The sequence below is a fragment of the Physeter macrocephalus genome, chromosome 19 (assembly GCF_002837175.3).
Source record: "Physeter macrocephalus isolate SW-GA chromosome 19, ASM283717v5, whole genome shotgun sequence".
Classification (NCBI taxonomy): Eukaryota; Metazoa; Chordata; class Mammalia; order Artiodactyla; family Physeteridae; genus Physeter; species Physeter macrocephalus.
Genome location: NC_041232.1, coordinates 18,402,963 through 18,428,980, shown reverse-complemented (window position 1 = coordinate 18,428,980; position 26,018 = coordinate 18,402,963). Strand labels below are relative to the sequence as shown.

Here is a 26,018-nt window from a genome sequence, read left to right as displayed (position 1 = left end):
GGCGGAGGGAGGCCCGCATACCACAAAAAAAAAAAAAAAAAAAAAAAAAAAAAAAAAAAAAAAAAAAAATTAATTTTATTGGAGTATGGTGGCTTTACAATGTTGCATTAGCCTGCACTGCACAGCAAAATGAATCAGCCATACACATACAGATATTCCCTCCCTTTTGGACTACCCTCCCATTTAGGTTACCACAGTGTATTAGGTAGAGTTCCCTGTGCTCTACAGTATGTTTCCATCAGTTGTCTATTTTATACGTAGTATCAATAATGTATAAGTGTCTATCCCGGGCTCCCAGTTCCTCCCACCACCCCACCTCTTTCCCCCTTGGTATCCATAGCTGTATCATGTTAACTGTGAAACTGTGATTTCTGTAGTCACATCCCCAGACACAAGCAAACTGAAAAATGACCCCGTTATGTCCTCCTGCACATGCTACCTGGGCTGCTCCGTCCCTTAGGATACTCACAGGATCTACCGGCAGAAGCTGGAGGAGCTGACCGCACTCCAGGCTTCGTGCAGCAGCTTCATCAACAAGCAGAAGACACGACTGAAGGACCTGAAGCACACACTCCAGAGGTAGGCTGGCTGCAACTCAAAGGCTCCCCTGGTTTTAAGGGGCAGAATCCCAACTCAAAACTGGCCGGGCTTGAGCAGAGAATGGAAATTTTAATGGAAAAAACCAGGAGTGGCTTCAGGCATCACTGGATCCAGGGCTCAAAGGGTGTATTTAGGAATCTGTTTTTTTCCTCTAAATTCTGCCTTCCTCTAGGTTGGCTTTACTCTCTGGCTGAGATGGTCACTGAGATGGCCACCAACAGTGCCAGACTTTTATCCTCCAGCCTTTCTTCCTACCGGCTTGGCCATACCAGCAGAAGTTCTGGGCATGGTCCTCATTGGCTGGAATCGGTCATGTACCCGTCTGCAAACCAATCATTGAGGCTCTGGTTGGACAAGACTCGGTCATATGTTCACTTTATGGACCTGGGGGATGGGACAGCCCTGCTTGAACCATACGGGAGGGGGAAGAGGATGAGGCGTAGTTCCCCAGAGGAAAGTTGTTCTAATAAGTCCTGCTGGGCAGGTAAATAGCAAGTATCCTTCTCACGGGTGTGGGAGCTCACCCCCCACCAGGCTCTCTGGTGTAGGGGGTGAGAAGTCCGGCATCCCTGGTGGGGATATGCTTGAGCTCATGACTTAGTTCAGTTCCTGAGGCCAGGATCACCTGTTCACTTCCTAATCCCGTGTCTTCACGGCTTGAGAAGTGCTGTCATCCCCTGCAGGTGAAGGCATCCGCTGATACTGTGACCCCCTAGGGAGGCAGGAAAACAGGCTCTGAGTGGCTTGTCCCAGGTCACTTAGCTGGGCCTCCGTTCCAGAGTTTGTGACAACTCTGGAATCCTGGTCGATTCTTCCTTTCCCTGGTGGACAATTTTTGGGACGGTTACTGATTATACCCCTATCCTTGACTGACCATTTTGGAAATGGAGGCCCATCAGTCACGGTGTAGAGTGTGGATGGTTCCATGTAACGACATCACCACCCTTGGAAAAACGCATCCTACTGGTGGCAGGACTCAAGAGTCTTTCATCTTTCTAGGGTTTTTCAGTCGTGGCACTTTTGATCATTCTTTGCTGCCGGGGGCTGTCCTGTTCATTGTCGGATGTTTAGCAGCATTCCTGGCTTCTATCCACTAGATGCCAGTAGAACCCTCTACCCCTGTGTTGACAACCAGAATGTTCCCAGGCAGTGTCTTCATGGTTTGGGAAGTGCTCTCATCCCAGGTTTCCCCAGTTGACAACCACTGAGTTAGGAGGTTGACCCGTGAGTTATGTCCTTACACCAAGGACCCCTGCTATCCTGAGAGTGTCTATGACTTGTTTTTCTGGTTTTGAGATTAAGTGTCACCAAAGAAAAACAGTCAGACCTTGGTCGGTTGACTGCTTATACTTTCAAAGCATCCTTCCTGTCTGTACTCTTAATAATCTTCAGGTTGTTCCTATAGAATAGCCTGGAAGGTAGTACTGCCAGTAGATAGCCATTGAACTTGTACTTTGTGTCCGGTATTCTAAATGCTTAACATTGCATTTATTCACTTTATTCTCACATTGATATTGTCTATAAGGTAAGACTGATGGTATCCCTGTGTTTGAGGTATGGAAAATAAGGCAGGGAGGTTGACGGACATTCCCAAGGTCACAAGGCTAGCAGGGAGCCAGCATCAAACACAGAGAATACAGATGGAGGACTGAGGTTGTGAGAAGCATTGCGATGGAAAGATGGGAGGGCGGTACCCAGCGTTTCCAGATTCTTCCTGCAGTCTGTGTAACGCCCCTGCTTCTCTTACGCCCACACCTCTGACCACAGGTACAAGCGCCATGCCAGTCGGGAGGAGGCAGAGCTCGTTCAGCAGTTGGGCGCCAGCATCAAGGAGCGGCAGAACATCTTCTTTGACATGGAGGCCTACCTGCCCAAGAAGAACGGGTAGGAGCTGGGGACCTACTCCCCCACCCCCAGCGCTGTGGGCAGATGCCCCAGCCTGGAGCACCTGGTCTGTGTGGCTCCTGCCTCCCCGTTGGGGCTTGAGTTGGAGGTGAAAAGGAGGGAACAAGGGCAGGAAAGAGAAGGAAGCTTCCTTACACGTCTCTCCACGAACCCAGGAGGGGACCTCAGCCCCTCCCGTGTGGTAGTGACATTCCTGGAAGGGCTTGTTCAAGGAACAAGATGAAAGATCTGGTTCCCAGGATCTGCCACATGCCTGATGCCACCTGGGGTCCAGAGGAAAAAAGGTATTCTCTCTCAAGAGAACAAACATTGATGGAGAGCCTGCTGTATGCCTGGCATCGTGCCGGGGGCTCTCCTGATATCACTCACTTCATCCTCAACAACCTGGTGAGTCAGATCCAGGAATCTCCATTCTGCAGGGTTCAGAGAAGAGACATCAGGGAGTATCTTTCCCAGGTGGCTCAGACCGGGTTTGGCTGAGCCAGGATGTGAACACTAGACATTCTGACTCTAGCGCTTGTGTTCTTTCCATCTTCCTCCTTCAGAGAAGTCCCATCTCCTTCCTCAAGTGACATCACCGCCACCCTGTTCCAGAGAGAGATCCTTACAATATTGTATCATGACTTGACGTGGGCAGCTAAAAGTACGTCCTGGGAAGCACCCTGACTTTTTTCCTGGTTTGGCCTAGCGCTAAGTCAGAGCCTTCTACCAGAGCCCTTCCTCTTGTCTTCTTTTTATGCTGTATTTGGTTAAAAACTCTAGGCTTTGGGTGGCGATAGCTTTCTACAGAATGAAACAGCATAACCTTCTTTTAGAGTGTGGCTCAGATCCACTTTCCCAGCTCCAATCTCCCTAGTCCTCTGTGCATGTTACATTAGTCAGGGGTCCTTGGACTGTAAATGACAGAAAACCCGACTCAAAGTTGCTTAACTAAAAATAGGGGATTTATTGGCTCTTGTAACTATCAAGTCCAGGTGTATCTATAGGTATGGCTGGCCTGCTGCTCAAATGATACTGTCAGGCTGTGTCCCTCATTTAGCTTTCTTTTTACTCTCTTTTCCAGTGTATGAGTTTTATTCTTAGGCAGGCTTTCTCTACAAGCTGGCCCCAGCAGCTCTGGGTTTGCATCCTACCCACTTAGCAAATCCAGTAGAGAACGCCCCTTTGTTCTTTAGTAGCTCTGGGAAAAGTCCTGTCACTGATTCTCATTGGCCTAGATTGTGTCACATGATCATTACTGACCCAATCAGGAAGTTGCACCACCTTGGCTGAACCTGGGTCATGTGCCTTACCCTAGAGCCTAGGGGAAAAGTGATTCTCTGAAGGGAAATTGTACTGCCCTTCTAGGAAGTGGGGACTGTATGCTAGGTGGGAAAAATGGATGTTTTTTTTCACACCTCTGCTCCAGGTACACCAGACTGGAAATGCCCCTAGAATTTACTCATAGCTAGAAAGAAGGCTCTCCTGTTCCCTTTTCTCCTCTCAAACTTCTACTCATCCTTCAAAGCCCAGTTCACATGTTACCACCTCAGTGAAGCCTTTCCAAACCCCTCTCTCTCCCTCTGTGAAATTAACCCTTCTTCCCCTGAGATCTCATATCCCTTTATTTGCACCTTTATTCGTGTGTTAGAGTACAGGCTATTGTAACAGAAGCCTGATGGCACAATGGCTCAAACATGCGTGGTTTTTGTCTCTTACACACAACAGTCCAGAGGTGAGTGGACTCCTGAAGGCCAGGAGTGGTGGGCTCCCAAGGTCACCTAGGGACTCAGGGTCCTTTTCCAACTTACTACTTCACCCCCGCTTGGGGAGTTGTCCTCATCTACATGGCCAAAGCTGGCTCACACCATCTCATTTTCAGGAAACAGGGAAGAGTCAGGCAGCAGAGGGCAAGCAGGTCCCTTTTTACAAAAATGTTTGCCATTTCCTACCAAAGCCAAACACATACATACCATACGACCCAGAAATTCCACACCTCTGTGTGTGTGTGTGTGTGTGTGTGTGTGTGTGTGTGTGTGTGTGTGTGTGTGTAGAGAGACACACATATACATATGGATACATATATAGATATATGTATAGAGAGAGAAAGAGAGAAAAAATTGAGAGCACAATATTGCATAAAGAAAGAGATAGCATTGAAAGTGCATGCATTATCTGGATCAACTCTAGAGATGAGTATAATACTTCTATACAAAATAACAATTAAAAAGGGAACTAGCAAGGCTGAATGTTCACAGCAAGGAAGCTAGACACAAAAGGCCACATATTGCATGAGTCCATTTATATGAAATGTCCAGGATAGACAAATCCATACAGATGGAATGTAGATTAGTGGTTGCCAGGGGCTGGGGGTAGTGGGGAATTTGCTGATAGTGGGTATGGGCTTTCTTTTGGGGGTGATGAAAATGTTCTGTGATTAGGTGATGCTGATGGTTGCACAACATTGTAAATACATCAGAAACCATTAAATTGTATAATTTATTTTTAATTAAAATAATTTTTATGAGCTCCCTTTATTATTTATATATTTATTTTTTTAGTTCCAGGTACACATAGTGAGTTGATATTGCTGCACATTACAAAATGATTACCACTAAGTTGTATACTTTATTTAAAAAAATTTTTTAAATGTTTATTGTTTTATTCAAAAAGTTTCATGAGCATCTACTTTGTGCCCAGCACCATTCTATGTACAGTGGGTGAAGCTCCGAATAAGTCCAAGTTTCTGCACTTTCAAAGCTTACATTCTAGAAGGCAGTGGGGGATGAAAATATATATGTACATACACACATATGTACGTAATATAATCATAATTTTTTTTAATTGAAGTATAGTTGATTTACAATGTTGTGTTAGTTTCTGGTGTACAGCAAAGTAATTCATTTATATACACACACACATGTATATTCTTTCTCATATTCTTTTCCATTATAGGTTATTACAAGATATTGAATATAGTTCCCTGTGCTATACAGTAGGACCTTATTGTGTATCTATTTTATATACAGTAGTTGTATCTGCTAATCCCAAACTCCTAATTTATTCCTCTCCCACCCCTTCCCCTTTGGTAACCATAAGTTGGTTTTCTATGTCTGTGAGTCTGTTTCTATTTTGTAAATAAGTTCATTTGTATCATAGTTTAGTTTCCACATATAAGTGATATGATATGATATTTGTCTTTCTCTGTCTGACTTACTTCACTTAGTGTGATAATCTCTAGGTACTTCCATGTTGCTGCCAATGCCATTTCATTTTTATGGCTGAGTAGTATTCCATTGTTTATATATATATATATATATATATATATATATCTCACATCTTTTTTAATCTATTCATCTTAAATTGTATGCTTTAAAAGTGTGAATGTTCTGGCATGTGAATTATATCTCAAGTTAAAAAAAAAAAAAAGAACAGTCACAGCAGCTCTATTCATAATAGCCGAAAACTGAAACCAGGTCAAATGTTCATCCACAGTAGAATGAATAATTACATTGTGGTACCTCCACCCCATAGAATAATACACACAATGGGAAAGAAGGAACCACTGATGCAGACAATGTGGATGAAGCTCACAGACTTATTATTGAGGGAAAGAATCCAGACATAAAAGAGAATACATTGTATACATTTATGTGAAGTTCAAAAACAGGGAAAACTAACACAACAGTGGGCATCCTTGGCGGGGGGGTGGTGGTTTACTGACTGGGAGGGGGCACGAGGGCACCTCCTGGGGCTAGAAGCATTTTATTCTTTGATCTGGGTGTTGGTTACATGGATATGTAAATATATAAAAATTCATCATGTTGTATACTTAAGATTTGTATGCTTAGGAAGAGCCCTTTTTAAATTGACCTAGAAACTGTACACATGCCTTCACCTCATTGGCTGGAGCTTAGTCACGTGCTCATGTTAGCTGCAAGGGAGGCTAGGAAATATGGTCTCTAAGCCAGCTGAAATGGGGAGAAATGGGTTAATCATGAAGGTCATGTCACAGCTGTCATGTTCTCTACTTAATCATTTTCATTCTCGCTCCATGTGAGGCTTTTACTGCTGAGCTTAGCACGCTGTTTTCTAATATCCAGTGCTCAGTGCTATGCTTATTAAGCTTGGATATTTTTGGTTGGGGACCACTCCTGGGACTGTTAACACGGTGGCCCTCACAGGTCTTTCCTTCCAGGCTCTACTTAAATCTGGTTCTCGGCAATGTGAATGTGACCCTTCTCAGCAACCAGGCCAAGTAAGTATCCCAGACAACCCTCCACTTGGCTTTACAGAATCCAGGCATCTTGCTCTTACAACTCAGGAGAAATGGGACCAAGCTAGTATTTTTGCATAAATAAAAAAACGTTCACAGTTGGGACTCTGGCTTTTGGTCTTTTGAAAGAGACTCTGAGGTCTCTTCCTCAGTGGGTAGACCACCTGGGGGAGGTTTCCTTCCTTCCTTTCACAGAGTCAATGCATGGGGGGGGACAGGACTGCCACTTTCCCATGAGAAATGGCCCCTGCTCCGTTCCACGCCTTATCACACACATTCCTCCTGGGAGGTAGGCAGTCTAGTCCTGTCCACCCAAAATCCATCAGTTACCAGGGGAAATGGAGCTGTGGCTTTTCCACTGAAGTAGCTGGTTGGGGGAGGAGACCCTATCTCTGCTTCCTGCCCATCACAGGCCTGGAACCTTAAACCAGGAGTCCAGGGACATGGAAGCTTTGCACACTGGCCCTCTTTCCCTAATTAATCATCACCATTAATTCACAGTCTCTCCCTTAGTGTGATCAGCGGGTCAAGGATCTGGTGGGGCCAGGGTCCTTCCCCCAGATGGGCTATAGTTATGTGACCTTTCCTGGGGGTGTCTGTCACTGCAGATTTGCCTACAAGGATGAGTATGAGAAGTTCAAGCTCTACCTGACCATCATCCTGCTCCTGGGTGCTGTGGCATGTCGATTTGTCCTTCACTACAGGTGATGGGGTGTGGTGGTGTGTGTGTGTTGGGCATACGGGGGTGAGGAGGGCCATGAGAGAGGGGTCCAAGGTCTCTCTTGCATCTACAGCATTTGGTCTGATAACGTGTAGGGTAAAGAAGGACCATTTCTTTTTTTTCTTTCATTTTTAAAAAAATTAAATTTATTTATTTATTTTTGCCTGCGTTGGGTCTTCGTTGCTGCGCGCGGGCTTTCTTTAGTTGCGGCGAGCGGGGGCTGCTCTTCGTTGCGGTGCGCGGGCTTCTCATCGCGGTGGCTTCTCTTGTTGCAGCGCATGGGCTCTAGGCGCACGGGCTTCAGTAGTTGTGACTCACAGGCTCTAGAGCGCAGGCTCAGTAGTTGTGGCGCACGGGCTTAGTTGCTCTGCGGCATGTGGGATCTTCCCGGACCAGGGCTGAAAGCCGTGTCGCCTGCACTGGCAGGCGGATGCTTAACCACTGCGCCACCAGGGAAGCCCAGGAAGGACCATTTCTTATGGGAAATAGCAGTCCTGTCTACATCTGTCTAACAAATATTTACTAAACGGCTTCTGAAGCGACCTTTTAACGTAGTAGTTAAGAAAGAGCCCAAGTGGTCCACCCATACAATGTAATACTGTTTGGCCACAAAAAGGAATGAAGTACTGACACAGGCTATAACATGGATGAATCTTGAAAACGACGCTGAGTGAAAGAAGCCAGATGCAAAAGGTCACTTACTATATGAACCCATTCATATGAAATGTCCAGAATAGGCAAATACCATAGAGACAGAAAACAGATCAGTGGTTGTCAGAGGCTGGGGGGAAGGGAAACGGGGAGTGACTGCTAAGGGCGACAGGGGTGTTTATTTTGGAGTGGTGAGACTATTCTGGAATTAGATGGTGGTGATGGGTGCACAACTCTGTTAATATACTGAAAACCACTGAGTTGTATACTTTAAAAGGGTGAATTTTATGGTATGTGAATTATATCTCAATTACAAAGAGAAAGGCAGTGGGGTGTAGGGTGGGGAGAAAGAAAGAGGAAGGAAGGAAGGAAGGAAGGAAGGAAGGAAATAAAAAGAAAGGAAGAAAAGAAAGGAAGAAATAGATTGACCACAGACTGCCTGTGTTTGAATCCTGGCTTTGAAACTTACTGGCTGTTGCCATGGGCAGCTTCCTCTGGATGCCTCAGTCTCCCCATCTGTAAAACGAGGGTGACACCAGGCCCTGCCTCCCTGGGTTGTCACGACAATTCAGTGTGTTAACACTGTGCGTGGCTCTGCCCAGCGCCTGGCACCCAGCGTTGTGGTTGAGAGTGCCGGCTGCTCTGTTAGTGTAGGACGAGGCCAGTGAGCTGAGGCCGCGCTGCCCCGGGGGTTTCGTTCCTCTCTCTGGCCCTGGCTTTTCTCCCCAAGTGTGGCTTGGGCATTTGGCCCACGTGTCAAGGGTTTATTTCCTGACAGGCACTTGGCTGGGAGTCCAGTGGCCGGTCTGCCCACTTGAGTGTCCAAACAAAGGCTCTTTCAGGCCCTGGGCCCGTGCCTGCCTGCTGCCTCAGGCCTGGCCCATTTCCCGGAGGGCAAAGGCTGCTCACGCCAGTCATGCCTGCTCACATGCCCCCTGGAAGGGGTAGAGGTTCTTGATGTGCAACCAGATTTCCTTGCCCTGGGACCTCTAGGGCCCTCAAAGGACAAACCTGTGGTGTGTTGTCAAGGTCTAAGGCTCACCGAGGGCCTGGCATTTCCACGTCTCCCATCCCTTTCTGTATTCATTTCCTGGGGCTGTCGTAACAAGGCACCACAAGCTGCGTGGCTTAGAACGATAGAAATATATTCTCTCACAGTTCTGGAGGCCAGAAGGCGGAAATCAAGGTTGAAATCACGGTTGGCAGGGCCGTGCTCGCCCTGAAGGCTCTAGGGGAGGATCCTCCCTTGCCTCTCCCAGCTTCTGGTGGTGGCCGGCAGTCCTTGGCGGTCCCTTGGGTTAAGACTGTTTCACTCCAGCCTCTGCCTCTGTCATCACGTGGCTACCTTCCCTGTGTCTCTCTCATGGTCTTCTAATGAGGACACAGTCATTGGATTTAGGGCTCACCCTAACCCGGTACGACCTCGGGAATTTCTGGGCGGTCCAGTGGTTAAGACGACACGCTCTCACTGCTGAGGGCCCGGGTTCAATCTCTGGTCGGGGAACTAAGATCCTGCAAGCCGTGCGGCATGGCCAAAAAAAAAAAAAAAAAAAGTAACCCAGTATGACCTCATCTTAACTAATTACGTTTACAAAGATCCTATTCCCAAATAAGGTCCTATTCTGAGGTTCTGGGTGGATATGAATTTGGGTGGGGGGGACACTGTTTAGCCCGCTACACCGTCTGTGGGTTAAAAATAGGGCAGGCGAGGGGGCCTGGATGGGCAGCTCATCTCTGAACCTCGGTTTCCTCATCTGTAAAATGGGGAGTAGTACCGTCTTAGTTTGGGTTCCCCCAGAAGAAACACCCCCCCCCCGAGACAAGCATTTGAGTGCCAGGAGTTTATTTGGGAGGTGATCCTAGGAAACACTGGTAGGGGAATGGAGGTGAGACAAGGAAGGGTTATCCCGTGGGCACCTGGAGTTCAGTGCTGCTGGGGAACTGTGGGACAGCGAAGGACGTGTCTCAGTTATCCCGCCCGAGGGGCGAGGGAGCAGGTGGTATTTATCCTCCGACTGCTGTCTGTCTCGGAAGGATTGACTCCCAGAGAGTGTTAATCCTCCCGCCCTCCTGATCTGCCTCTGGCACCAGCAGGGTGAGCTCTGGTGGCCTGAGAAGGCACCCAGGCACACCAGGAGTTGCACGTTCTGGCTGTTGGAAGCCGTGCAGACGGGAATGGGTGGGGTACATGCACCTGCCATGAGAGCCAGCCCTGTGGGGCTGTTCAAGGGTCCAGAGAGATCGTCCACGTAAAATGCCTGCAACGTCGCAAGTTCCCAGTAGTTAGTGCTCGCCTCGTGTGTCAGGCTGAATAATGGTCCCCAAAGACGTGCGTGTTCCAGTCCTCAGAACCTGTGAACGCGTGACCTTACACGGCAGAAGATCTTTGCAGATGATTCAGTTAAGAATCTTGAGATGGGGAGATTATCCTGGATTATCCGGGCGACCTAGTGTAATCACAAGAGTCCTCATAAGTGGGAGGTAGGAGGGTCAGAGTCGGAGATGTGACGACAGAAGCAGAGGTCAGAGTGATGTGAGGCCATGAGACAGGGAATGCGGGTGGCCTCTGGAAGCTGGAAAAGGCAAGGAGATGGATTCTCTCCTAGAACCTCCAGAAGGAACACAGCTCTGACCTGATGACCTATTTCAGACTCTGACCTCCGGGACTGTAATAGAATAAACGTGTTCCTTTAAGCCACCAAGTATGTGCTCATTTGTTACAGCAGCAACAGGAAACTCAAACACTTTGGCAGGGCAGGCTGAGACCAGCATCTCAAGCATGCCCCGACTGTGCCAGGGCCATAAAACTATTTTCACTCCTCTCTTTACTGATACAGGAAGGGACCAGTGGAAAATACGCTGGTAACCACCACTCGCTCCTGGGGCTGCCTCCTGTCTGGAGATATCTACGTGACCCTCTGCGGTGGGGGGCCGTCTTCGCTCCCCCGTTTCCTGTTCAAGTCAAGTAGGCCTTTGATTTCCTCAGAGTTAGGCATATGAGACTCATTTCTTGGACTCTGGACGCTCTGTGGTGCTTCCAAAATTACTGTGACAGGGGACATCCATAGCTCCTCCTAGGCTGCAGGCGCTGCTCTAAATTCAGCTGATGCTCACAGCAGCTTACCCGGCAGGTGCTGTGACTCTCCCCGCTTTACAGATGACGGAAGTGACGGCGCGGGAGAATCACTGACTTGTCCTCGGTCCCACAGCTGGGAAGGGGCAGAGTCTGGATTGGAACTCAGGCCCCGTGTCTCCAGAGTTTGTTCCTGACCCTCCCCAGCCTGCCTCTGCAGGCAGTGGTTCAGCGGGGCTGAGAGGGTCATCTGTGACCATGAAACAGGGTCACATAGCTTAAAAGACACCTTCCAATGTCTTTTTGAAAGATAGCATTTAGTATATCAAATTGATTATTTGGTCTAAGATTTAAACAGATATTTTAATATACACATTTATGCAATGTGTAGCATTTATGCTATAATTGTCTACAAAATAAAAAGCGGAACATGGGACTTCCCCGGCAGTCCAGTGGTTAGGACTCCGCACTTCCAATGCAGGGCACGCAGGTTCGATCCCTGGTCGGGGAATTAAGATCCCACATGCCTCACACGGCGTGGCCAAAAGATAAAAAATAAATAAGTAAATAATAAATAAAAAGTGGACCAATATAAGTGAGCATAATAGGTACAAGTATCCATTTCAACAGGTCAAATTTAGTTATTATCAACACTAATGAAAGCACATTTCCGTATATTTAACCTTCAAGGCCCTACTCAAATGTCATCTCTTCTTTGGGGACTTTACACATTTAAGTAATTAGGAGTCTCTCGTCTTCATTCTCCCAAACTCTCCCAGACGCCTCCCAACGTCTTTTATTATTGTTAAAGTTGTATCCTCCCATTTCCCTCCCAGGGCCTTTGTAGTTGGGGAAAAGGATCTCCCAGTTCGGGGATAGAATGGAGGAGATCGGGGGTGTTCTCCCTCCCCATGCAGTCATTTCTATTCCCACGACAAATGGATCTGTGTGACACCAGGAGGTACAGAGCTGCTTCCTGTTGGGGTCAAAGATAGAGTCTTTATCGAGGGCCCGTCAGAGAGAGCCAGTGGTGGGGGAGCCCTCTGAGGGGCTGTCTGTTGCTGGCTCTTTCCCAGGATCCTTCACCCAGGAATGCTCACGGAGGGGGTCAACCTTCCCATTGTACAGATGGCAAAGTTGAGTCCAGTCAAGGTCATGCACAGCGTGTCTAAGGCTCTCCCCTCTGACCAGGGCACGGCACGACTTTCGCTGCCATGTTCTGCCTGCCTTTAAGGCCTGTTCTGCCCACCGTAGAGGAGGCAGGGGTTTTTAAAAATTTATTTATTTATTTTATTTTTGGCTGTGTTGGGTCTTCATTGCTGCGCGCGGGCTTTCTCTGGTTGCGGCGAGCGGGAGCTACTCTTCGTTGCGGTGCGCAGCCTTCTCATTGCGGTCGGTGGCTTCTCTTGTTGCGGAGCATGGGCTCTAGGCACGCGGGCTTCAGTAGTTGCAGCACGCGGGCTCAGTAGTTGTGGCGCACAGGCTTAGTTGCTCCGCGGCATGTGGGACCTTCCCGGACCAGAGCTTGAACCCGTGTCCCCTGCATTGGCAGAAGGATTCTTAACCACTGTGCCACGAGGGAAGCCCAGGGAGTTCTTAAGTTCATCTTTTTGTGTGTGCAGCAGAGTTTACAGATGGTTTAAGGGGATGGAAGGACTTTACACTGGAGTTAACACTGCAGATAGTTTAACATTGCAAATTAGGTTTCCGGCTTAAAGTCCTTCTCTTGTCATCCCACCAGAAACTTCATATCAGACAGATGTGAAATTTAGAAGGGAAACAGGTTGTCGTGGGCTGAGCGGTCAAGGAAGGAGGGGAAACCTCAGCTAGAGCCTTAAGGGCGGGTAGGATTCATGTAGAAAGGTGAGCGGGGGGATGGGCATTCTAGGTGGAGAGAAGACACGCCGCCGCCTTCCCGGGGTCACTGGGGGTTTCCGGAGGCACGCCTCTGTGGGCAGTTCTCATCCTGGTTTGCTGTCCAGCTGTGGTGGCGGGGACAGCCGTCCCTGGTTCTCATGCCTGCCCCCCTTCCCGGGCGCTGTTTCTCTATGCCAGGGTGACAGACGAAGTCTTTAACTTCCTGCTGGTATGGTATTACTGCACCCTGACGATTCGGGAGAGTATTCTCATCAGCAACGGCTCGAGGTAATTGGGGGCCCAGCTTTGTGGCGGGTATGGGAGAGCCAAAGGGAAATCTGTCATAGAGGTGAGGGCTGTCACCCTCGCCTTGCATTCCCTTCCTCCTTGTGGGGGTGGGGTATTCATGACCATTCAGACCCAGGGAGGAGGAAAACGGTATCGGCTGCTGCACCTCATTTGCTGTGCTCAGTCTCTTGCTTACAAGAAACCCTAACTCAAATGTACTTCTTAACACAGTAGGAAATTTATATTCTCATATCGAGGAATGGGTCCATTGGCACCGACTTCAGGTAAGGCTTAACCCAGGTGTTCAGACAATGTCATCAGGACCCAGTTTCTCTCTGTCTCTCACCTATGCCTTCTACTGTGCTGTTTTCATTCTCAGATTCCAGGTAGGAGCCCCCAGCAGCTCCAGGCTCACGTCTTTATTTCTAGCGTTCCCAGCAAAATAGGGCACGTTCCTCTCTTCCAAGAGTCTCACTGGGTCCTGCTGGCACTCACTGATCACGTGCCCAAATCTGAACCAATCGCTGTGGCCAGAGAATGCGCTGCTGTGATTGGCTGGTTGTGAGCCTTGTGCCCACCCCCAGGGCTGTCAATGAAAGCCTTGAAGCCGAGTGTCAGGAGAGGAATGGTTTCCCAGAGGAAAATTAGGGTACTGTCACCGGAAGGTTGAGTGGATTCTGGTGAGGAAAGTGGATGGTCCTCTCACAGGGCAATGAGAGTCTCGGGACTGAGTTGAGATCCACGACTTGCCATTTGCAGGACCCATTTTCCACAGGTCTGATGCCTTTTGGGGGTGTCCATTTGAACCTCTGCACACCATTCTTGTCCCTGTTTTTCCTGAAACAAAAAGTAACAACCTCCCACCCCTTCCCACTTCCTCCTTCCTGGGGGCTGGTAAGGAACGGCCAGGAGCTGTGTATTTAAGATTGGGGTGTTTGCCAAACCCCCAAATAATTTGCCACCATCTTACTTCTCTGCCCAGTGGTCTCTTATGGCATATCCCTGCCCTGCCGGGCCTTACCCTGAATGTAGAGCCAAGAGGTAAGGACCAGGGGAACAGCAGTTCTTAGGTATGCAGCCCTGTAGCATGTAGCCCTTTAGAAAAGATCAGTGTTTCTCAAACTGCATTCATTCTTGTCCCATGCACACCATTTTTACCATGTCCAATATCACCTGGATGATAGTTTTCTCACGTTTTAAATCCATCCTTCCTTTTTTTTCTACTTAAATAAACATTAATTTATTTTAAAAGGAAACTTTATTTCACCACCATAAGTGGAAAACCAGCATCAATTGCAGGAAAGAGGAAATAGTGTAAAAACAGATTTTCATTTTCACTGTCTAATTTATTGAAGTCAATAATCTTGCTTCCTGAAGGCTCTGAACCTGAGGCCTGCTATTTCTCTTCAGCGTGTGTATGTGTGTAAAAAGGGAGATTAGCAGATCTCGAGAGGCATTAAAGGTGTCTTAGCATTTAACTGAGACTCTCTCCTTGACTTAATCAGGAGAATGGAAAGAACAGAAAACATGACTTCTCACCACGTGATTCAGTATCATCTAGTGTTAACACTCAGGTACCATCTAAAACTTGGTGGTACATGCCCCATGATTTGGGAAACACTGAAGTAGAAAATCTTACCAAATAAATAACATTTGTAGTTTTCCTTAATTTTAGTGAATAGTGTCTTCCAGCTTTTGGGTGGGGTCGGAGGGGACTCAGAGTAGTACATAGTGGGGAAATGGGCCCAGGACAATGGGCCAGGCTTTCTTGTTACTAATTCTCTTTGTGCATCCCCGGGCTTGCTGTCGGCCTTGGAGTTTCCTCCTTCTGCTGGACTCATATTAAGAGTGTTCAGGGACATGCTACATCTGTAACAGTCACTAACACTTTAGTAAGAGTTACCCTGGTCACTTTTTTCTGTGGATGTGGATGGGGGGGGGTGGTCCCCGAGAGGAGGGAGCAAGGACTGAGTGGAGGTGCCTACAAGTGTGGGGCACACCCGGAAAACAGGGAGGAGGACTGAAGGGGGAAAGTGGGGTTCCCAAGCCACCTCACTTTCCTGACACTTTAATGGGGCCTTTTCTGGGGCCTCCCTAGGGCTTGTGCTCTGATGGGACAACAGATGTGTTGGTGGTGGGGAGTGTGGAATGAGTGAGGTGGGCCTGTAAAGGTCTCTCGTGTTCTGGAATGCCTGTGGGAGTTGTGGCCAATTTGTGGGGGAGGGAGGCATGGCAGGTGGATGGAATCTGGGTGATAAAACTTGTGACTCATCCTCAACATCTGTTGGGTGTTTAGCCTCCATCCTCCCCCAGCTCCTTCTCAGAGCTCATTTCTCTCCTGGGGGCGGGCAAGGGAGATGCCCGTGAGGTTTCCCGTCACTCTTGGCCCTTATTAGGGAAGAGCTAAGAAACCCTTTCAAGAAAGCATAGCGAGGAAGAGGCAGTGGGTCTGGATTGGTATGAATACTACCTTTCTCATTTCTTTTTTTTTTTTTTTTTGCGTTGTATGCGGGCCTCTCACTGTTGTGGCCTCTCCCTTTGCGGAGCACAGGCTCCAGAGGCGCAGGCTCAGCGGCCATGGCTCACGGGCCCAGCCGCTCCGCGGCATGTGGGATCTTCCCGGACCGGGGCACGAACCCGTGTCCCCTGCATCAGCAGGCGGATTCTCAACCACTGCGCCACCAGGGAAGCCCCCCTTTCTCATTTCTGAAGCGTCTCAGGGCTAGCTCTGGAGCTCACAGTTGGTACCCAGTAAACACCCCAGGGTCTATGTAGAAATGAATTGAACCCAAGCTCTGCAATGAGGGAAGGTCATTGGGGCCATACCCGTGTTCGAAAGACAGCTGGAACTGAGCCAGATGGGTTTCCTGGAGGCTTGCTGCGCAGTTTTGGCCTGACGGGGCCTTTTTCGTCCTGTTCCCAGTTGCATCCGAGACCTGAATTAGGGGTGTATTGGGGGAAGAAGGCCTGGAGAGGTGGGGTGTGGGGAGGATGCCCCCATCATGGGCTGGAGCCACCCTTGGTTTGTGTCTGATGCTTCCCATGTGAGATGTAGCTCATTAGCTCAATTAGTGTAATAAGCAAGTGAACGTCCCTTGCAAATTTTGCAAATGACAGAAAACCACTTGATAGGAGTAAACATGAGGGGTATTTATGAGAGCATATAAATAGTTCAAGGAGGTCAGAAGGGCTCAAACAATGTAACACCCGCCTCCTTCTCCTTATTCTGTTATCTCCTTCACTGGCTCCCAGCAGCCCAGGCCAGCATCCTACCAGATCAGCAGTCCGAGGGGAAAGAGTCTTTCCTCTACTGGCCTAGGGGCGATCCTGAGACAGACTTCCGATTGGCCAGGTGCAGGTCACATGCTCATCCCTGCCCCAATCACTGTGGCTGGAGGGATGCGGAGCCCTGATTGGCTGGCTCTGGGCGATGTGCCCAGTTATCTTAGCTCCACTGAGCCACCCAGACTGAGTGTGGGGGTGAGGTGATTCCCCGAAGGAACGGTAAGGGGGAGAACCGGAATAGGGAGTGATTGACAGGCAGGCAAAACAGATGTCCTCTGCCGTAGTTCCGGGCCAGAATGAATAATGAATCAGGAATCATGTTGGCTTTTCTGGCAAGCCAACCCACCAATGCCTAGATCTGATGGGTTTTTGTAAGGGCCTTTCCTAGGATACAGAGGTGTAGGGGTGGCAGGGGCAAGAGGGCGCCTCCGTGTAGAAGCCATTCCCCCAGCCGCCCAGATGACCCGAAGCTCAGAGCCAGAAACAGCCAGGGGTTGAATAGTGACTGGTGCCCATGTCTTATGCACACGTGCAAACATGGCTGAAGTGTCCTGAAGGGAGCTCTCCAGGCACAATCCCCAGATACCAGGACATGCTGTCCCTACATTCTGGCCACGCGGTGTGCCACCCTTCCTGGGGCATCTACTGTCTGCTCATTTAAAAAGCCCACAAGCTCCTACAGGCTTCATTTCTGTGGCAGAACGGGCCCAGAGGGTGACTGCTAACGGGTGCAGCTTTCTTTCTGGGGTGATACAAATGTCCTAAAACTGATTGTGGTCATGTTTTCACAACTCTCTGAATATACTGAAAACCACTGAATTGTATACTTTAAATGGGTGACTTGTACAGTGTCTGAATGACATCACAGTAAAACTGTTATATAAACACATACATGTGAACAAAACCAGCCCAGAGCCCTGGGGTGTGCAGATGGACGGACGATGGGGCTGGTGAATGCACGCCGGGGAAGAGGCCATTTTTAGCCTCTCCCAGTGCCGCTGAGCTGTGTTGATTGGTGGCATCTGTCAGCGCTGGGCTTTGGGCACAGTGAGCTGTGAAATTAAAAGCTGCTGCTCAGCCGAGCTTGTTGCCCAGAGCCTGTGTCTGGCTCCAGCCGTTCCTGTACAGAGAGAGGGCATTTCTCAAGGGACCTTTGGGGGGTAGGACAAAGGACAGTGGGGCTTGCCAGGGCTCCGGGGCTTGCAGAGACTTCTTGGTAGCTCTTCAAGCTGAAAGTCTAAGGATGGGGCCAACTGTGTTTTCAGTCAGAAAATTAGAGCCAGGGGTCCTTGTAGACTCTTGACGGGCAAGACAGGGACACAGGGAAGGGGAGACTGGGAACAAAGAAGTGGACGGATGTCTCATCCTGTCCCGTGAACTCACGTGGCACCTGCATCAATCTCCTGTCACCTCTGTGCTGGTGGCATCTAGACCAGCTGCTGCTTTCACCAGCTGCACCTCCTGGACATCACATTTTTCATTTCAGCATTTCTTGAGTGCCTGCTGTTTACCTGATGCTGTTAGTGCCGGGAATAAAGAGCCACCTAAAACCTTGTTCCTCACCACAGCCCCTCAAGCATCCACAGGCCATTGCCTTAAACACCCAATTTATGGTGGCCAGAACTTCTTTTTCTTTTCTTTTTTTTTTTTTTTTTTGGCTACATCCTGCAGCATGTGGGATCTTAGTTCCTTGACTAGGGATCGAACCCACGCCCCCTGCATTGGAAGCACAGGGTCTTAACCACTGGACCACCAGGGAGGTCCCTTTCATTTCTTTCTTTCTTTTTATTTTAATGGCCAGAAGTATTGAAGGGCTGCAAAGAGAAGAGAGGGGTAAGATGCTGTTCCTGCTTTTATGGTGTCTGTGTTTGGGTTGGAAGGTTTTAAGAGCAGTCAAATCCACTTATTAGGACAATGCAGATTAAAACCTCCATGACACACCAATTGTCACATAATAAGACTGGGAGAAATTTTTAAATTGGGTGTCCAGCATTGGTGAGGGTTTGGGGAACTCGATAGGCTCTGCTGAGGATGGGAGTGTAAATGGGGATAGCTGTTTTGGAGGGTAATTTGAGAAGTAACCATGCACGTGCCCACTGACCCAGCCGTCCTGCGTACTTCCTGGTAGCTGCCGTGGAGAAACAGCGTCATCGCACGGGGGGCTTCCACAGGATGTCGTGGCAGCATGGAGGATGATAGCAACATTTTAGGAACGGCAGAGCCACGTCCTGAAATGTCGTGTCGCATTTAAGAAGTCAGTGACAGGTCCACAGATAGCGGCCTGGGAGTCGAGACAAGAAAGCAAGTTGCAGGATGATTTTAGTTCCAAAGAAAGTCTAATCCAGCAGCTCGTCCCCCAAACCAGCAGATCCTCAGGTGCCACCATTTGGTGAGCAGGAGCGCCCTGGACCCCATCTCCCCACTTGGCTCCACTCCAGTTCTCTCCCGAGAGAGTTCTGGAAAGACGAAGGTTGAGTGCTACCCCCACGTGGGTGCCTCGGGGGTCCCAGTTCCTGGCATCCCAGGGTGCGTTTGACAGAGCAGGTTGCTGCCACATCATGTTCCGATAGCTGAGCTCCTGGAGAGGGGCCGGGGAGCCCAGCAGAGGCCTGAAACACACTCGGAGACTTCGAAGAATAAGGGCTGCCCCTGACACTGTGGAGGGGGTGACAGCCAGGCTCCCTGTCCTGCTGTGGAGTGAGAGCCCTGAGCTGGGGGAGCGCTGGGCTCTGACAGCACGGCTCCCGCAGCTTCTGCACTGACCGGGGCGAGGGCCTGCTGTGCATGGAGGAGCAGATGAGCCTAGGGCATGGGGCTCCCAGAGAGAAGCTGCTTCTGGGGTGGCGTGAGATGCAGCGTGTACAGTCTGTTGTCTCTCTGCATCTGTGTGGTGTAACATAGGTAGCTACAGCTCTGCATAAACGTGTGCGAGTGTTCTGTGTTTATTCGACACGCTTATCGAGCCCCTGCTCTGAGCCAGGTGTCACAGATGAACAGACAAAGCCCTGCTCCTTTGAGCAGGGAACGGGGTTCAGGAAACAAGCGAGAAGAAAATAATTTCAGAGAGCACAAGCACCATGAAGAAAATGAAGCAGGGTAATGTGTTCCAAGAGCGGGGCTGTCTAGCTGTTTTATTTATTTATTTTTAACATCTTTATTGGAGTATAATTGCTTTACAATGGTGTGTTAGTTTCTGCTGTATAACACAGTGAATCAGCTATACATATACATATACCCCCATATCCCCTCCCTCTTGCGTCTCCCTCCCACCCTCTCTATCCCACCCCTCCAGGTGGTCACAAAGCACCGAGCTGATGTCCCTGTGCTATGCGGCTGCTTCCCACTAGCTATTGATTTTACATGTGGTAGTGTATATATGTCCACGCCACTCTCTCACTTCGTCCCAGCTTAACCTTCCCCCTCCCCGTGTCCTCAAGTCCATTCTCTACGTCTGCGTCTTTATTCCTGTCCTGCCCCTGTCTAGCTGTTTTAGCTAAGGTGGTCAGGGAAAGCCTCTTGGAGGAGGTGACAGTTGGTCCGAAATTTGAACTTGGACCAGGAGCCAGGCAGGCCAAGGTCTTGGAGCAGAGAGGACAAGAAGTTCGAAGACTCTGTTAGTCTGCTTGGGCTGCCCTGAAAAGATACCATAGACTAAGGGACTTGGAACAACAACAATTTATTTTCTCACAACTCTGGAGGCTAGAAGTCCAAGATGAAGGTGCCAACAGGGTTGGTTTCTCCTGAAGCCACTCCTTGGCTTGCAGATGGCCGCTGTGTCTTCACATGGCCTTTGCTCTGTGAGCAGGCACAGCCCTGGTGTCTCTTTCTCTGCTTCTAAGGACACCAGCCCTGTTGGATTAGGGCCCCACCCTTATGACCTCATTTAACCTTAATTACCTTTTTAAAGGCCCTGTCTCCAAATATAGTCACATTTTAAGGTACTGGGGTTAGGACTTCAACGTAGGAATTTGTGGGGGGACACAATTCAGCCCATAATAGGCCCCGACGTAGCAATGGGCCTGGCAGATTCAAGGAAAAGGATGCTTGGAGCCTCTTAGGGTTGGGGGAGGGGGGACGGGGAGGCGGGGCTTGGGGTCATGAGGAGATTAGGGATGTGTTCCGAGGGTAGTGGGAAGCTGCTGGAGGCCCGAGTGGCTCTCTGGGTCTCTGTGTGATTGTGCATCTCGTTGGACAGCAAGAGAGAAGTCCTGGCTTGGGTACGTTTCTTCCCCCAAGGAGCTGTCTCTGGGTCACAGGGCACCCCCCGCAGACACAGGCTGGGAAGCAGGGAGACACTTGGCGTTTCTCTCCCGGCCTGAGCTCCTTTTCCTTCTCTTCTTTTAAGAATCAAAGGCTGGTGGGTGTCTCACCACTACGTGTCCACGTTCCTGTCTGGAGTGATGCTGACCTGGTGAGTGTCCCCCGCTGTGCCCCAGGGCCTCTGCTCACTCTCCCCAGGGAGCCAGCGAATGAGGACTGGTGGTGGCTGAGGGGTCCAGATGCAGGGGCCTTATGGCCTGACTTCTGGGCCACGCAGCGTGAGCTTACGACGGGGCTGCAGGGACACCCCAAGTCAGCTGGGGACTTCTCCGAGGAACGTCCTGTCTGCCTCCTGGCCTGGGTGACAGCAGGCAAGTCTGGATAAAACAAGCACAGGGACAGGCCTGTGGCTGATGGAGGTTGGGGGGAGTCAGTGGGAATTTGGGCTTCAAGATGCCTACCTGAACTCCCCGGGTTGTAGAATGGATTAAAGCAGTGATGGAAATTACCTGGTCCAGCCCCAGGGACATGGCGGTAAAGAAGGTAGAATTGGGTTTTAAATCTTCTTTATTCTCTTTTGGTTGCAACAGAGGTGGGGTGCGGATGAACAAATGATTTCAGAGCGGGGGCTCATCTCTGCTTTTCCCCCACTTCTCTGCAGGCCCAACGGACTAATTTATCAGAAGTTTCGCGATCAGTTTTTAGCGTTCTCCATTTTTCAGAGTAAGTGTCTCTTGCTCGGATTCAGGGGAGGAGGCTTGGTGTGGCTTTCACCGATGGATGCTGTTTTGTGAAGGGTGTGTCTTGTGTGGAAGGGAGATGAGACTGGGGGAAGTCCCTGGTCGGCCAGGGACAAGGGAGGGTCCCAGAAATCCAGAAACAGCCATCCACCCCCCATCAACTCTATCCTACCACCCAGCCCCTGGCCTTAAGAGAGCGATGTCTGACCCACACCCACGCCCTGAAGCTCCAGCCACTGCCTTTTTCTTTTTTTTTTTTGGCTGCAACGGCGGGGCATGTGGGATCTCAGTTCCCCAACCAGGGATCAAATCTGCGCCCCCTGCAGTGGAAGCGCACAGTCTCAACCACTGGACGGCCAGGGAAGTCCAAGTCACCACCTTTTTCTTCTCTGGATCAGAACCAGAGCAATTGTACCCTTCAGGAGCTGAGGGGTGATGGGGGCACTAACTCTGTTTTCCTCAAAATGGAAATTTGTGTTCTTTTTCTCATTTAAGAATAGCTCCGGATTTATATACACTGAGGGGTTACCTCTGAGAAGCAGAAATTGGATGGTTGGGGGACAGGGAGAGAGTTTTACTTTTCACCAAGTACCTGTTTGTTCCCCTTGAATTTTATGCCAAGTGCATATTACCTATTCAAAAAATACAATTTAATTTTTAAATAAAACCCTGCTTACAGGCAAATACAAACATAAGCCAAGAAGGAAAATTACCTATAATTCCACCCTTAGGGTGTTAATCGATCTATGTCCTTTAAAACATTTTTATTCATAAATATATATATACACATATCCTGCATTATGTATAGTCTACAAACATGGGATCCCTCTACACAGCTTTGTTTATAACCTAGTTTAGATTAACAATTATCATGGGTATTTTTCCACGTCAGCACGGAATTCTGCCTCCTTAATTTTTAGGGACTACAAAGTACCCCATTGTATGGAACTGTCTCTTTCATGTCTTGGTGCTGGGAGCACACAGCCCCCAGCATGGTGCCACCGTTCCAGCAAGCATCTAATGAGTGCCAACTGCATGCCTAGGAAAGCTCCAGAAGTTTCTAGCCTAGTTGGGGCTTAGTTGCAGTCTCAGATAACCTGAGCTCTCTTTGAAGGAATAAAAGCAGGTTCAGACCTGTGTGTGTGTGTGTGTGTGTGTGTGTGTGTGTGTGTGTGTGTGTGTGTGTTTTGGGGGTAGGAGGAGGTTGTACCCTCTGGGCAGTGGAGACCTGCCAGCCTGCAGTGGAGGTGTCGCTGGGTCTTCCAGTCCCTGAGCTGGGCGCTGTGCTCCCCCTGCAGGCTGTGTCCAGTTCCTGCAATATTATTACCAGAGGGGCTGCCTCTACCGGCTGCGGGCCCTAGGGGAGAGGAATCACCTGGACCTCACGGTGGGTGAGTAGCCTAGCCTGGGGGGCGGAGGGATGAGCGCCGGCCCTCCCTGATCCCCCAGACCTCACCCTGCACTCCTCACTGGGGACAGGTGCCAGTAAGAACCTGACAGGACCTGCCACATGCAAAGCCAGTCTGCCGACCTCACCCCAGTTGCTTTTCTTTTTTTTTCTTTGGTTTGACATATATGCACTAATACAGTTGCTTTTCATAATTCGTCGTGGGATTCCATTTCAGTTGACAAGTGCGAGACCAGCTGTGGGCCAGGCCCTGGATGCTGGCCTCTAGCTTCTTTTTAAATGGATATTTTTTGTCTGTGTTTTATGATGTACATGATCTAAGTCTAGTGTTTTTACACTTATGCAATTTATGTGTGCTAAACTTTCACTCAGCGAGGTGGGTGTCCCATTAGGAAAACTCGGCGACGACTCATCTAAACTTTCAGGGGAAAGTGTGGTTAATAAAAATCTTCTGTCTTTTAAGATGGTTATTTCCATCGAATTACTCTGCACAGTAGGCTCTATTTCATCAAGACTCGATTGAAGTGATGCATGCAAAAGCCAATTATAAAATGCAAAATCCCGTGCAAATTAAAGAAATTATTAGAAACCTAGTGCCGGCACATCAGTGTTGTGTAAGAGTTGTCAGCCCACTTGGTTCATGGTGACTTGTGGCGTGAGGGCAGTCAGGCCTGGTGGCAGGTGTTCTGCATGTTTTTTCCTGGGGTACTTTCCTAGTGAGCGCTCACCCACCCGGAGGAGGTGAGGGCTGTGCCCCTCCCCCACCGTGCGTTTGAACCTGGCTAATCTCAGTGACTGGCACGCCTGGGCCAGCTCACGCGGGCCCTTCGCTCCCTCCCTCCCCACAGAAGGATTTCAGTCCTGGATGTGGCGAGGCCTCACCTTTCTTCTGCCCTTCCTGTTCTGTGGCCACGTGAGTCCCCCTGGGGTTTGTGGGTACCCCCTACACTGGGCAGACCTCCCGGGAACAGAAGGTCTCCAGGGCTCGCCCTCTCTCACCAGCCATCCCTGAGCTGGGCCCCACGGGGGCCTGGGGCTGCCAAAGGCAAGAGCCGGAATTGGCCCTCGGCACCAGCACGCCCAACCCCAGGCGGGGTGCCCCAGTTTCATTTTGGGGGGTTGTCAGTGTCTCAAGGGCAGTTGACAGCAGAAGCTGGGGGGCTTGGTGCGCTCCCTGGGCTTTCCCACGTGGGTCTCCAGGGGACTCCGGTGGGCTGAGCAGTGCCTGTCTCCCCTCTCTCCAGTTCTGGCAGCTCTACAATGCCATCACGTTATTCGAGCTCTCCAGCCACGAAGAATGCAGAGAATGGCAGGTATGGGTGTGTGTGTGGGGGGGGGGCAGGTATGGGGTTTTTGTGACTGACTTATCTTACAACACAAAGTCTTCAAGGCTCACTCATATCATAGAGTGTCTCAGAATTTCCTTCGTTTTTAAGGCTGGATAATATTCCAGTGTATGTCTGTACACCACATTTTGTTAATCCATTCATCTGTTGATGGACATTTGGGTTGTTCCCACCTTTTGTCTACTTTGCTTTCTGAGGGTAATGAAAGAAAAGTGTAGTCTCTTGGGAGCCTGTGTGTGTGTGTGTGTGTGTGTGTGTGTGTGTGTAGCGTGTGTGCGCACTGGTTGGGGGGTTCCTGGGGAAGGTTGGGGCCGCTTGGGGAGAATTCCCTCCTCGGCTCCCCCTGTCCCCTGCCTGCCCTGTAGGGCCCTGCGGTCCAGAGCTCACTGCAGCTGGGGCCTGGGAGACCGTGGGAGGGAATTCGGGAGACCAGGGAGCCCCTCAGTGGTCTGAGAAACCCAAGGAGGTTCGCGCTAGGAGGGGGGCCGCGGGAGGAGCCCCCCAGGACTCTGCCTGACCCCCTAGGACTCACACCCTTCACCCAGTTAGCCCAGATCTCTGCCTTCTGCTGGCAAACGCTGCAGTTCGCAGGGAGCTTGTGCCCAGGGGGTTCTGAGGTCCCGGGGGGCGCGGGGGGCACGTCAGCAAGGAGAGCTGACCCAAGCCGGCGCGGCCTTTGCCTTCCTTCTCTCGTGCTGTCTGCCTCGCCTTCCCCGCCCTGGGCACCCCCTTCTCTGCATGCCCCCCGCCCAGGTGTTCGTGTTGGCGCTTACGTTCCTTGTCCTCTTCCTCGGCAATTTCCTGACCACACTCAAAGTCGTGCATACCAAACTCCAGAAGAACAGAAGCGAGGCCAAGAAGCCGTGAGCCACGGGGCCGGCGCCCCTCGACCCCCGGACTTTGAGACTGCAGGGGATCCCAGGCGACACCCTCGCGGCCGGGTTCCTCCCAACCAGTGCCAGTGGCCACTGGCAGCAGTGACCTCAGGGGCCAGCGGCATTGCTGGGAGCAGAGCCGAGGCCCGGGTCCCCGGCCGGACAAGAGGAATGTGACCCCAGCCTGTCCGTGCAGTGTTAGCCCGCCCCAGCCTCCCTATTTATGACACATTTAACATCGGCCCACCCCCTTCCCTAGAATCTGCCGCCCTCTCCCCCGCTGCCCCCTCTCCGCGACACTGCGTCGGTCTTCCTGGTGGGTGGGAGAGGCTTAGCCTCAGGGTCCCCCTCTGTCCCCCATCCTGTCGTTTGAGCCCCTCAGGTTGGGCTTCGGACGTGCCTCGCTGGGGTTGGGTTTACGCTGACCTGCCACTTGCTGAGTCCCAGGCGGGTGGAAGGAAGCCCTTCCGTGTCCCAGGGAGCCTCCCTCCCCGGGGCCCCGCCTCTGCTGTACGCTCCCGGCCTCCGCGCCTCCGCCGCGCGCGCGGGTGTTCAGGTTCTCGGAGGACCGCTGTCCGTCTCTTTGTGCCTCGTGCTCTTTGTGCTTCCTGAGACTGCAGCCTGCTGGCCGCCAGGCGGCCCTGCCTCCCACAGGCCCAGGCCTTGGCCTGAGGAGGGAGGGTTTTCTGAGGGTCACCACCGGAGGGCGCCCCTGCATCGTCTGGCTGGTGTGAGGGCTTTTTTTTTTTTTTTT

General features: G+C 50.3%; 1 protein-coding gene across 3 annotated transcripts in view; it reads left to right on the top strand.

Moving 5' to 3' along the window:
- TMEM120B (transmembrane protein 120B) overlaps positions 1–26,003 on the top strand; it is a 47,726-nt gene extending 21,723 nt beyond the window's left edge. Inside the window, exons 2-12 of one of the 3 annotated variants that reach the window (XM_007128796.4) lie at positions 461–579; positions 2,368–2,484; positions 6,683–6,742; positions 7,369–7,464; positions 13,261–13,350; positions 20,981–21,046; positions 21,557–21,618; positions 22,934–23,026; positions 23,892–23,956; positions 24,288–24,356; positions 25,207–26,003. In XM_007128796.4, coding sequence (XP_007128858.1) covers positions 461–579; positions 2,368–2,484; positions 6,683–6,742; positions 7,369–7,464; positions 13,261–13,350; positions 20,981–21,046; positions 21,557–21,618; positions 22,934–23,026; positions 23,892–23,956; positions 24,288–24,356; positions 25,207–25,293 — 924 coding nt within the window. In that variant the 3' untranslated portion in view covers positions 25,294–26,003. Of the gene's footprint in view, positions 1–460; positions 580–2,367; positions 2,485–6,682; positions 6,743–7,368; positions 7,465–13,260; positions 13,351–20,980; positions 21,047–21,556; positions 21,619–22,933; positions 23,027–23,891; positions 23,957–24,287; positions 24,357–25,142 lie in introns of all 3 variants that reach the window. The other 2 variants (XM_007128795.4, XM_028480160.2) reach the window with 2 other exon arrangements.
- Positions 26,004–26,018: the final 15 nt, after the last annotated feature.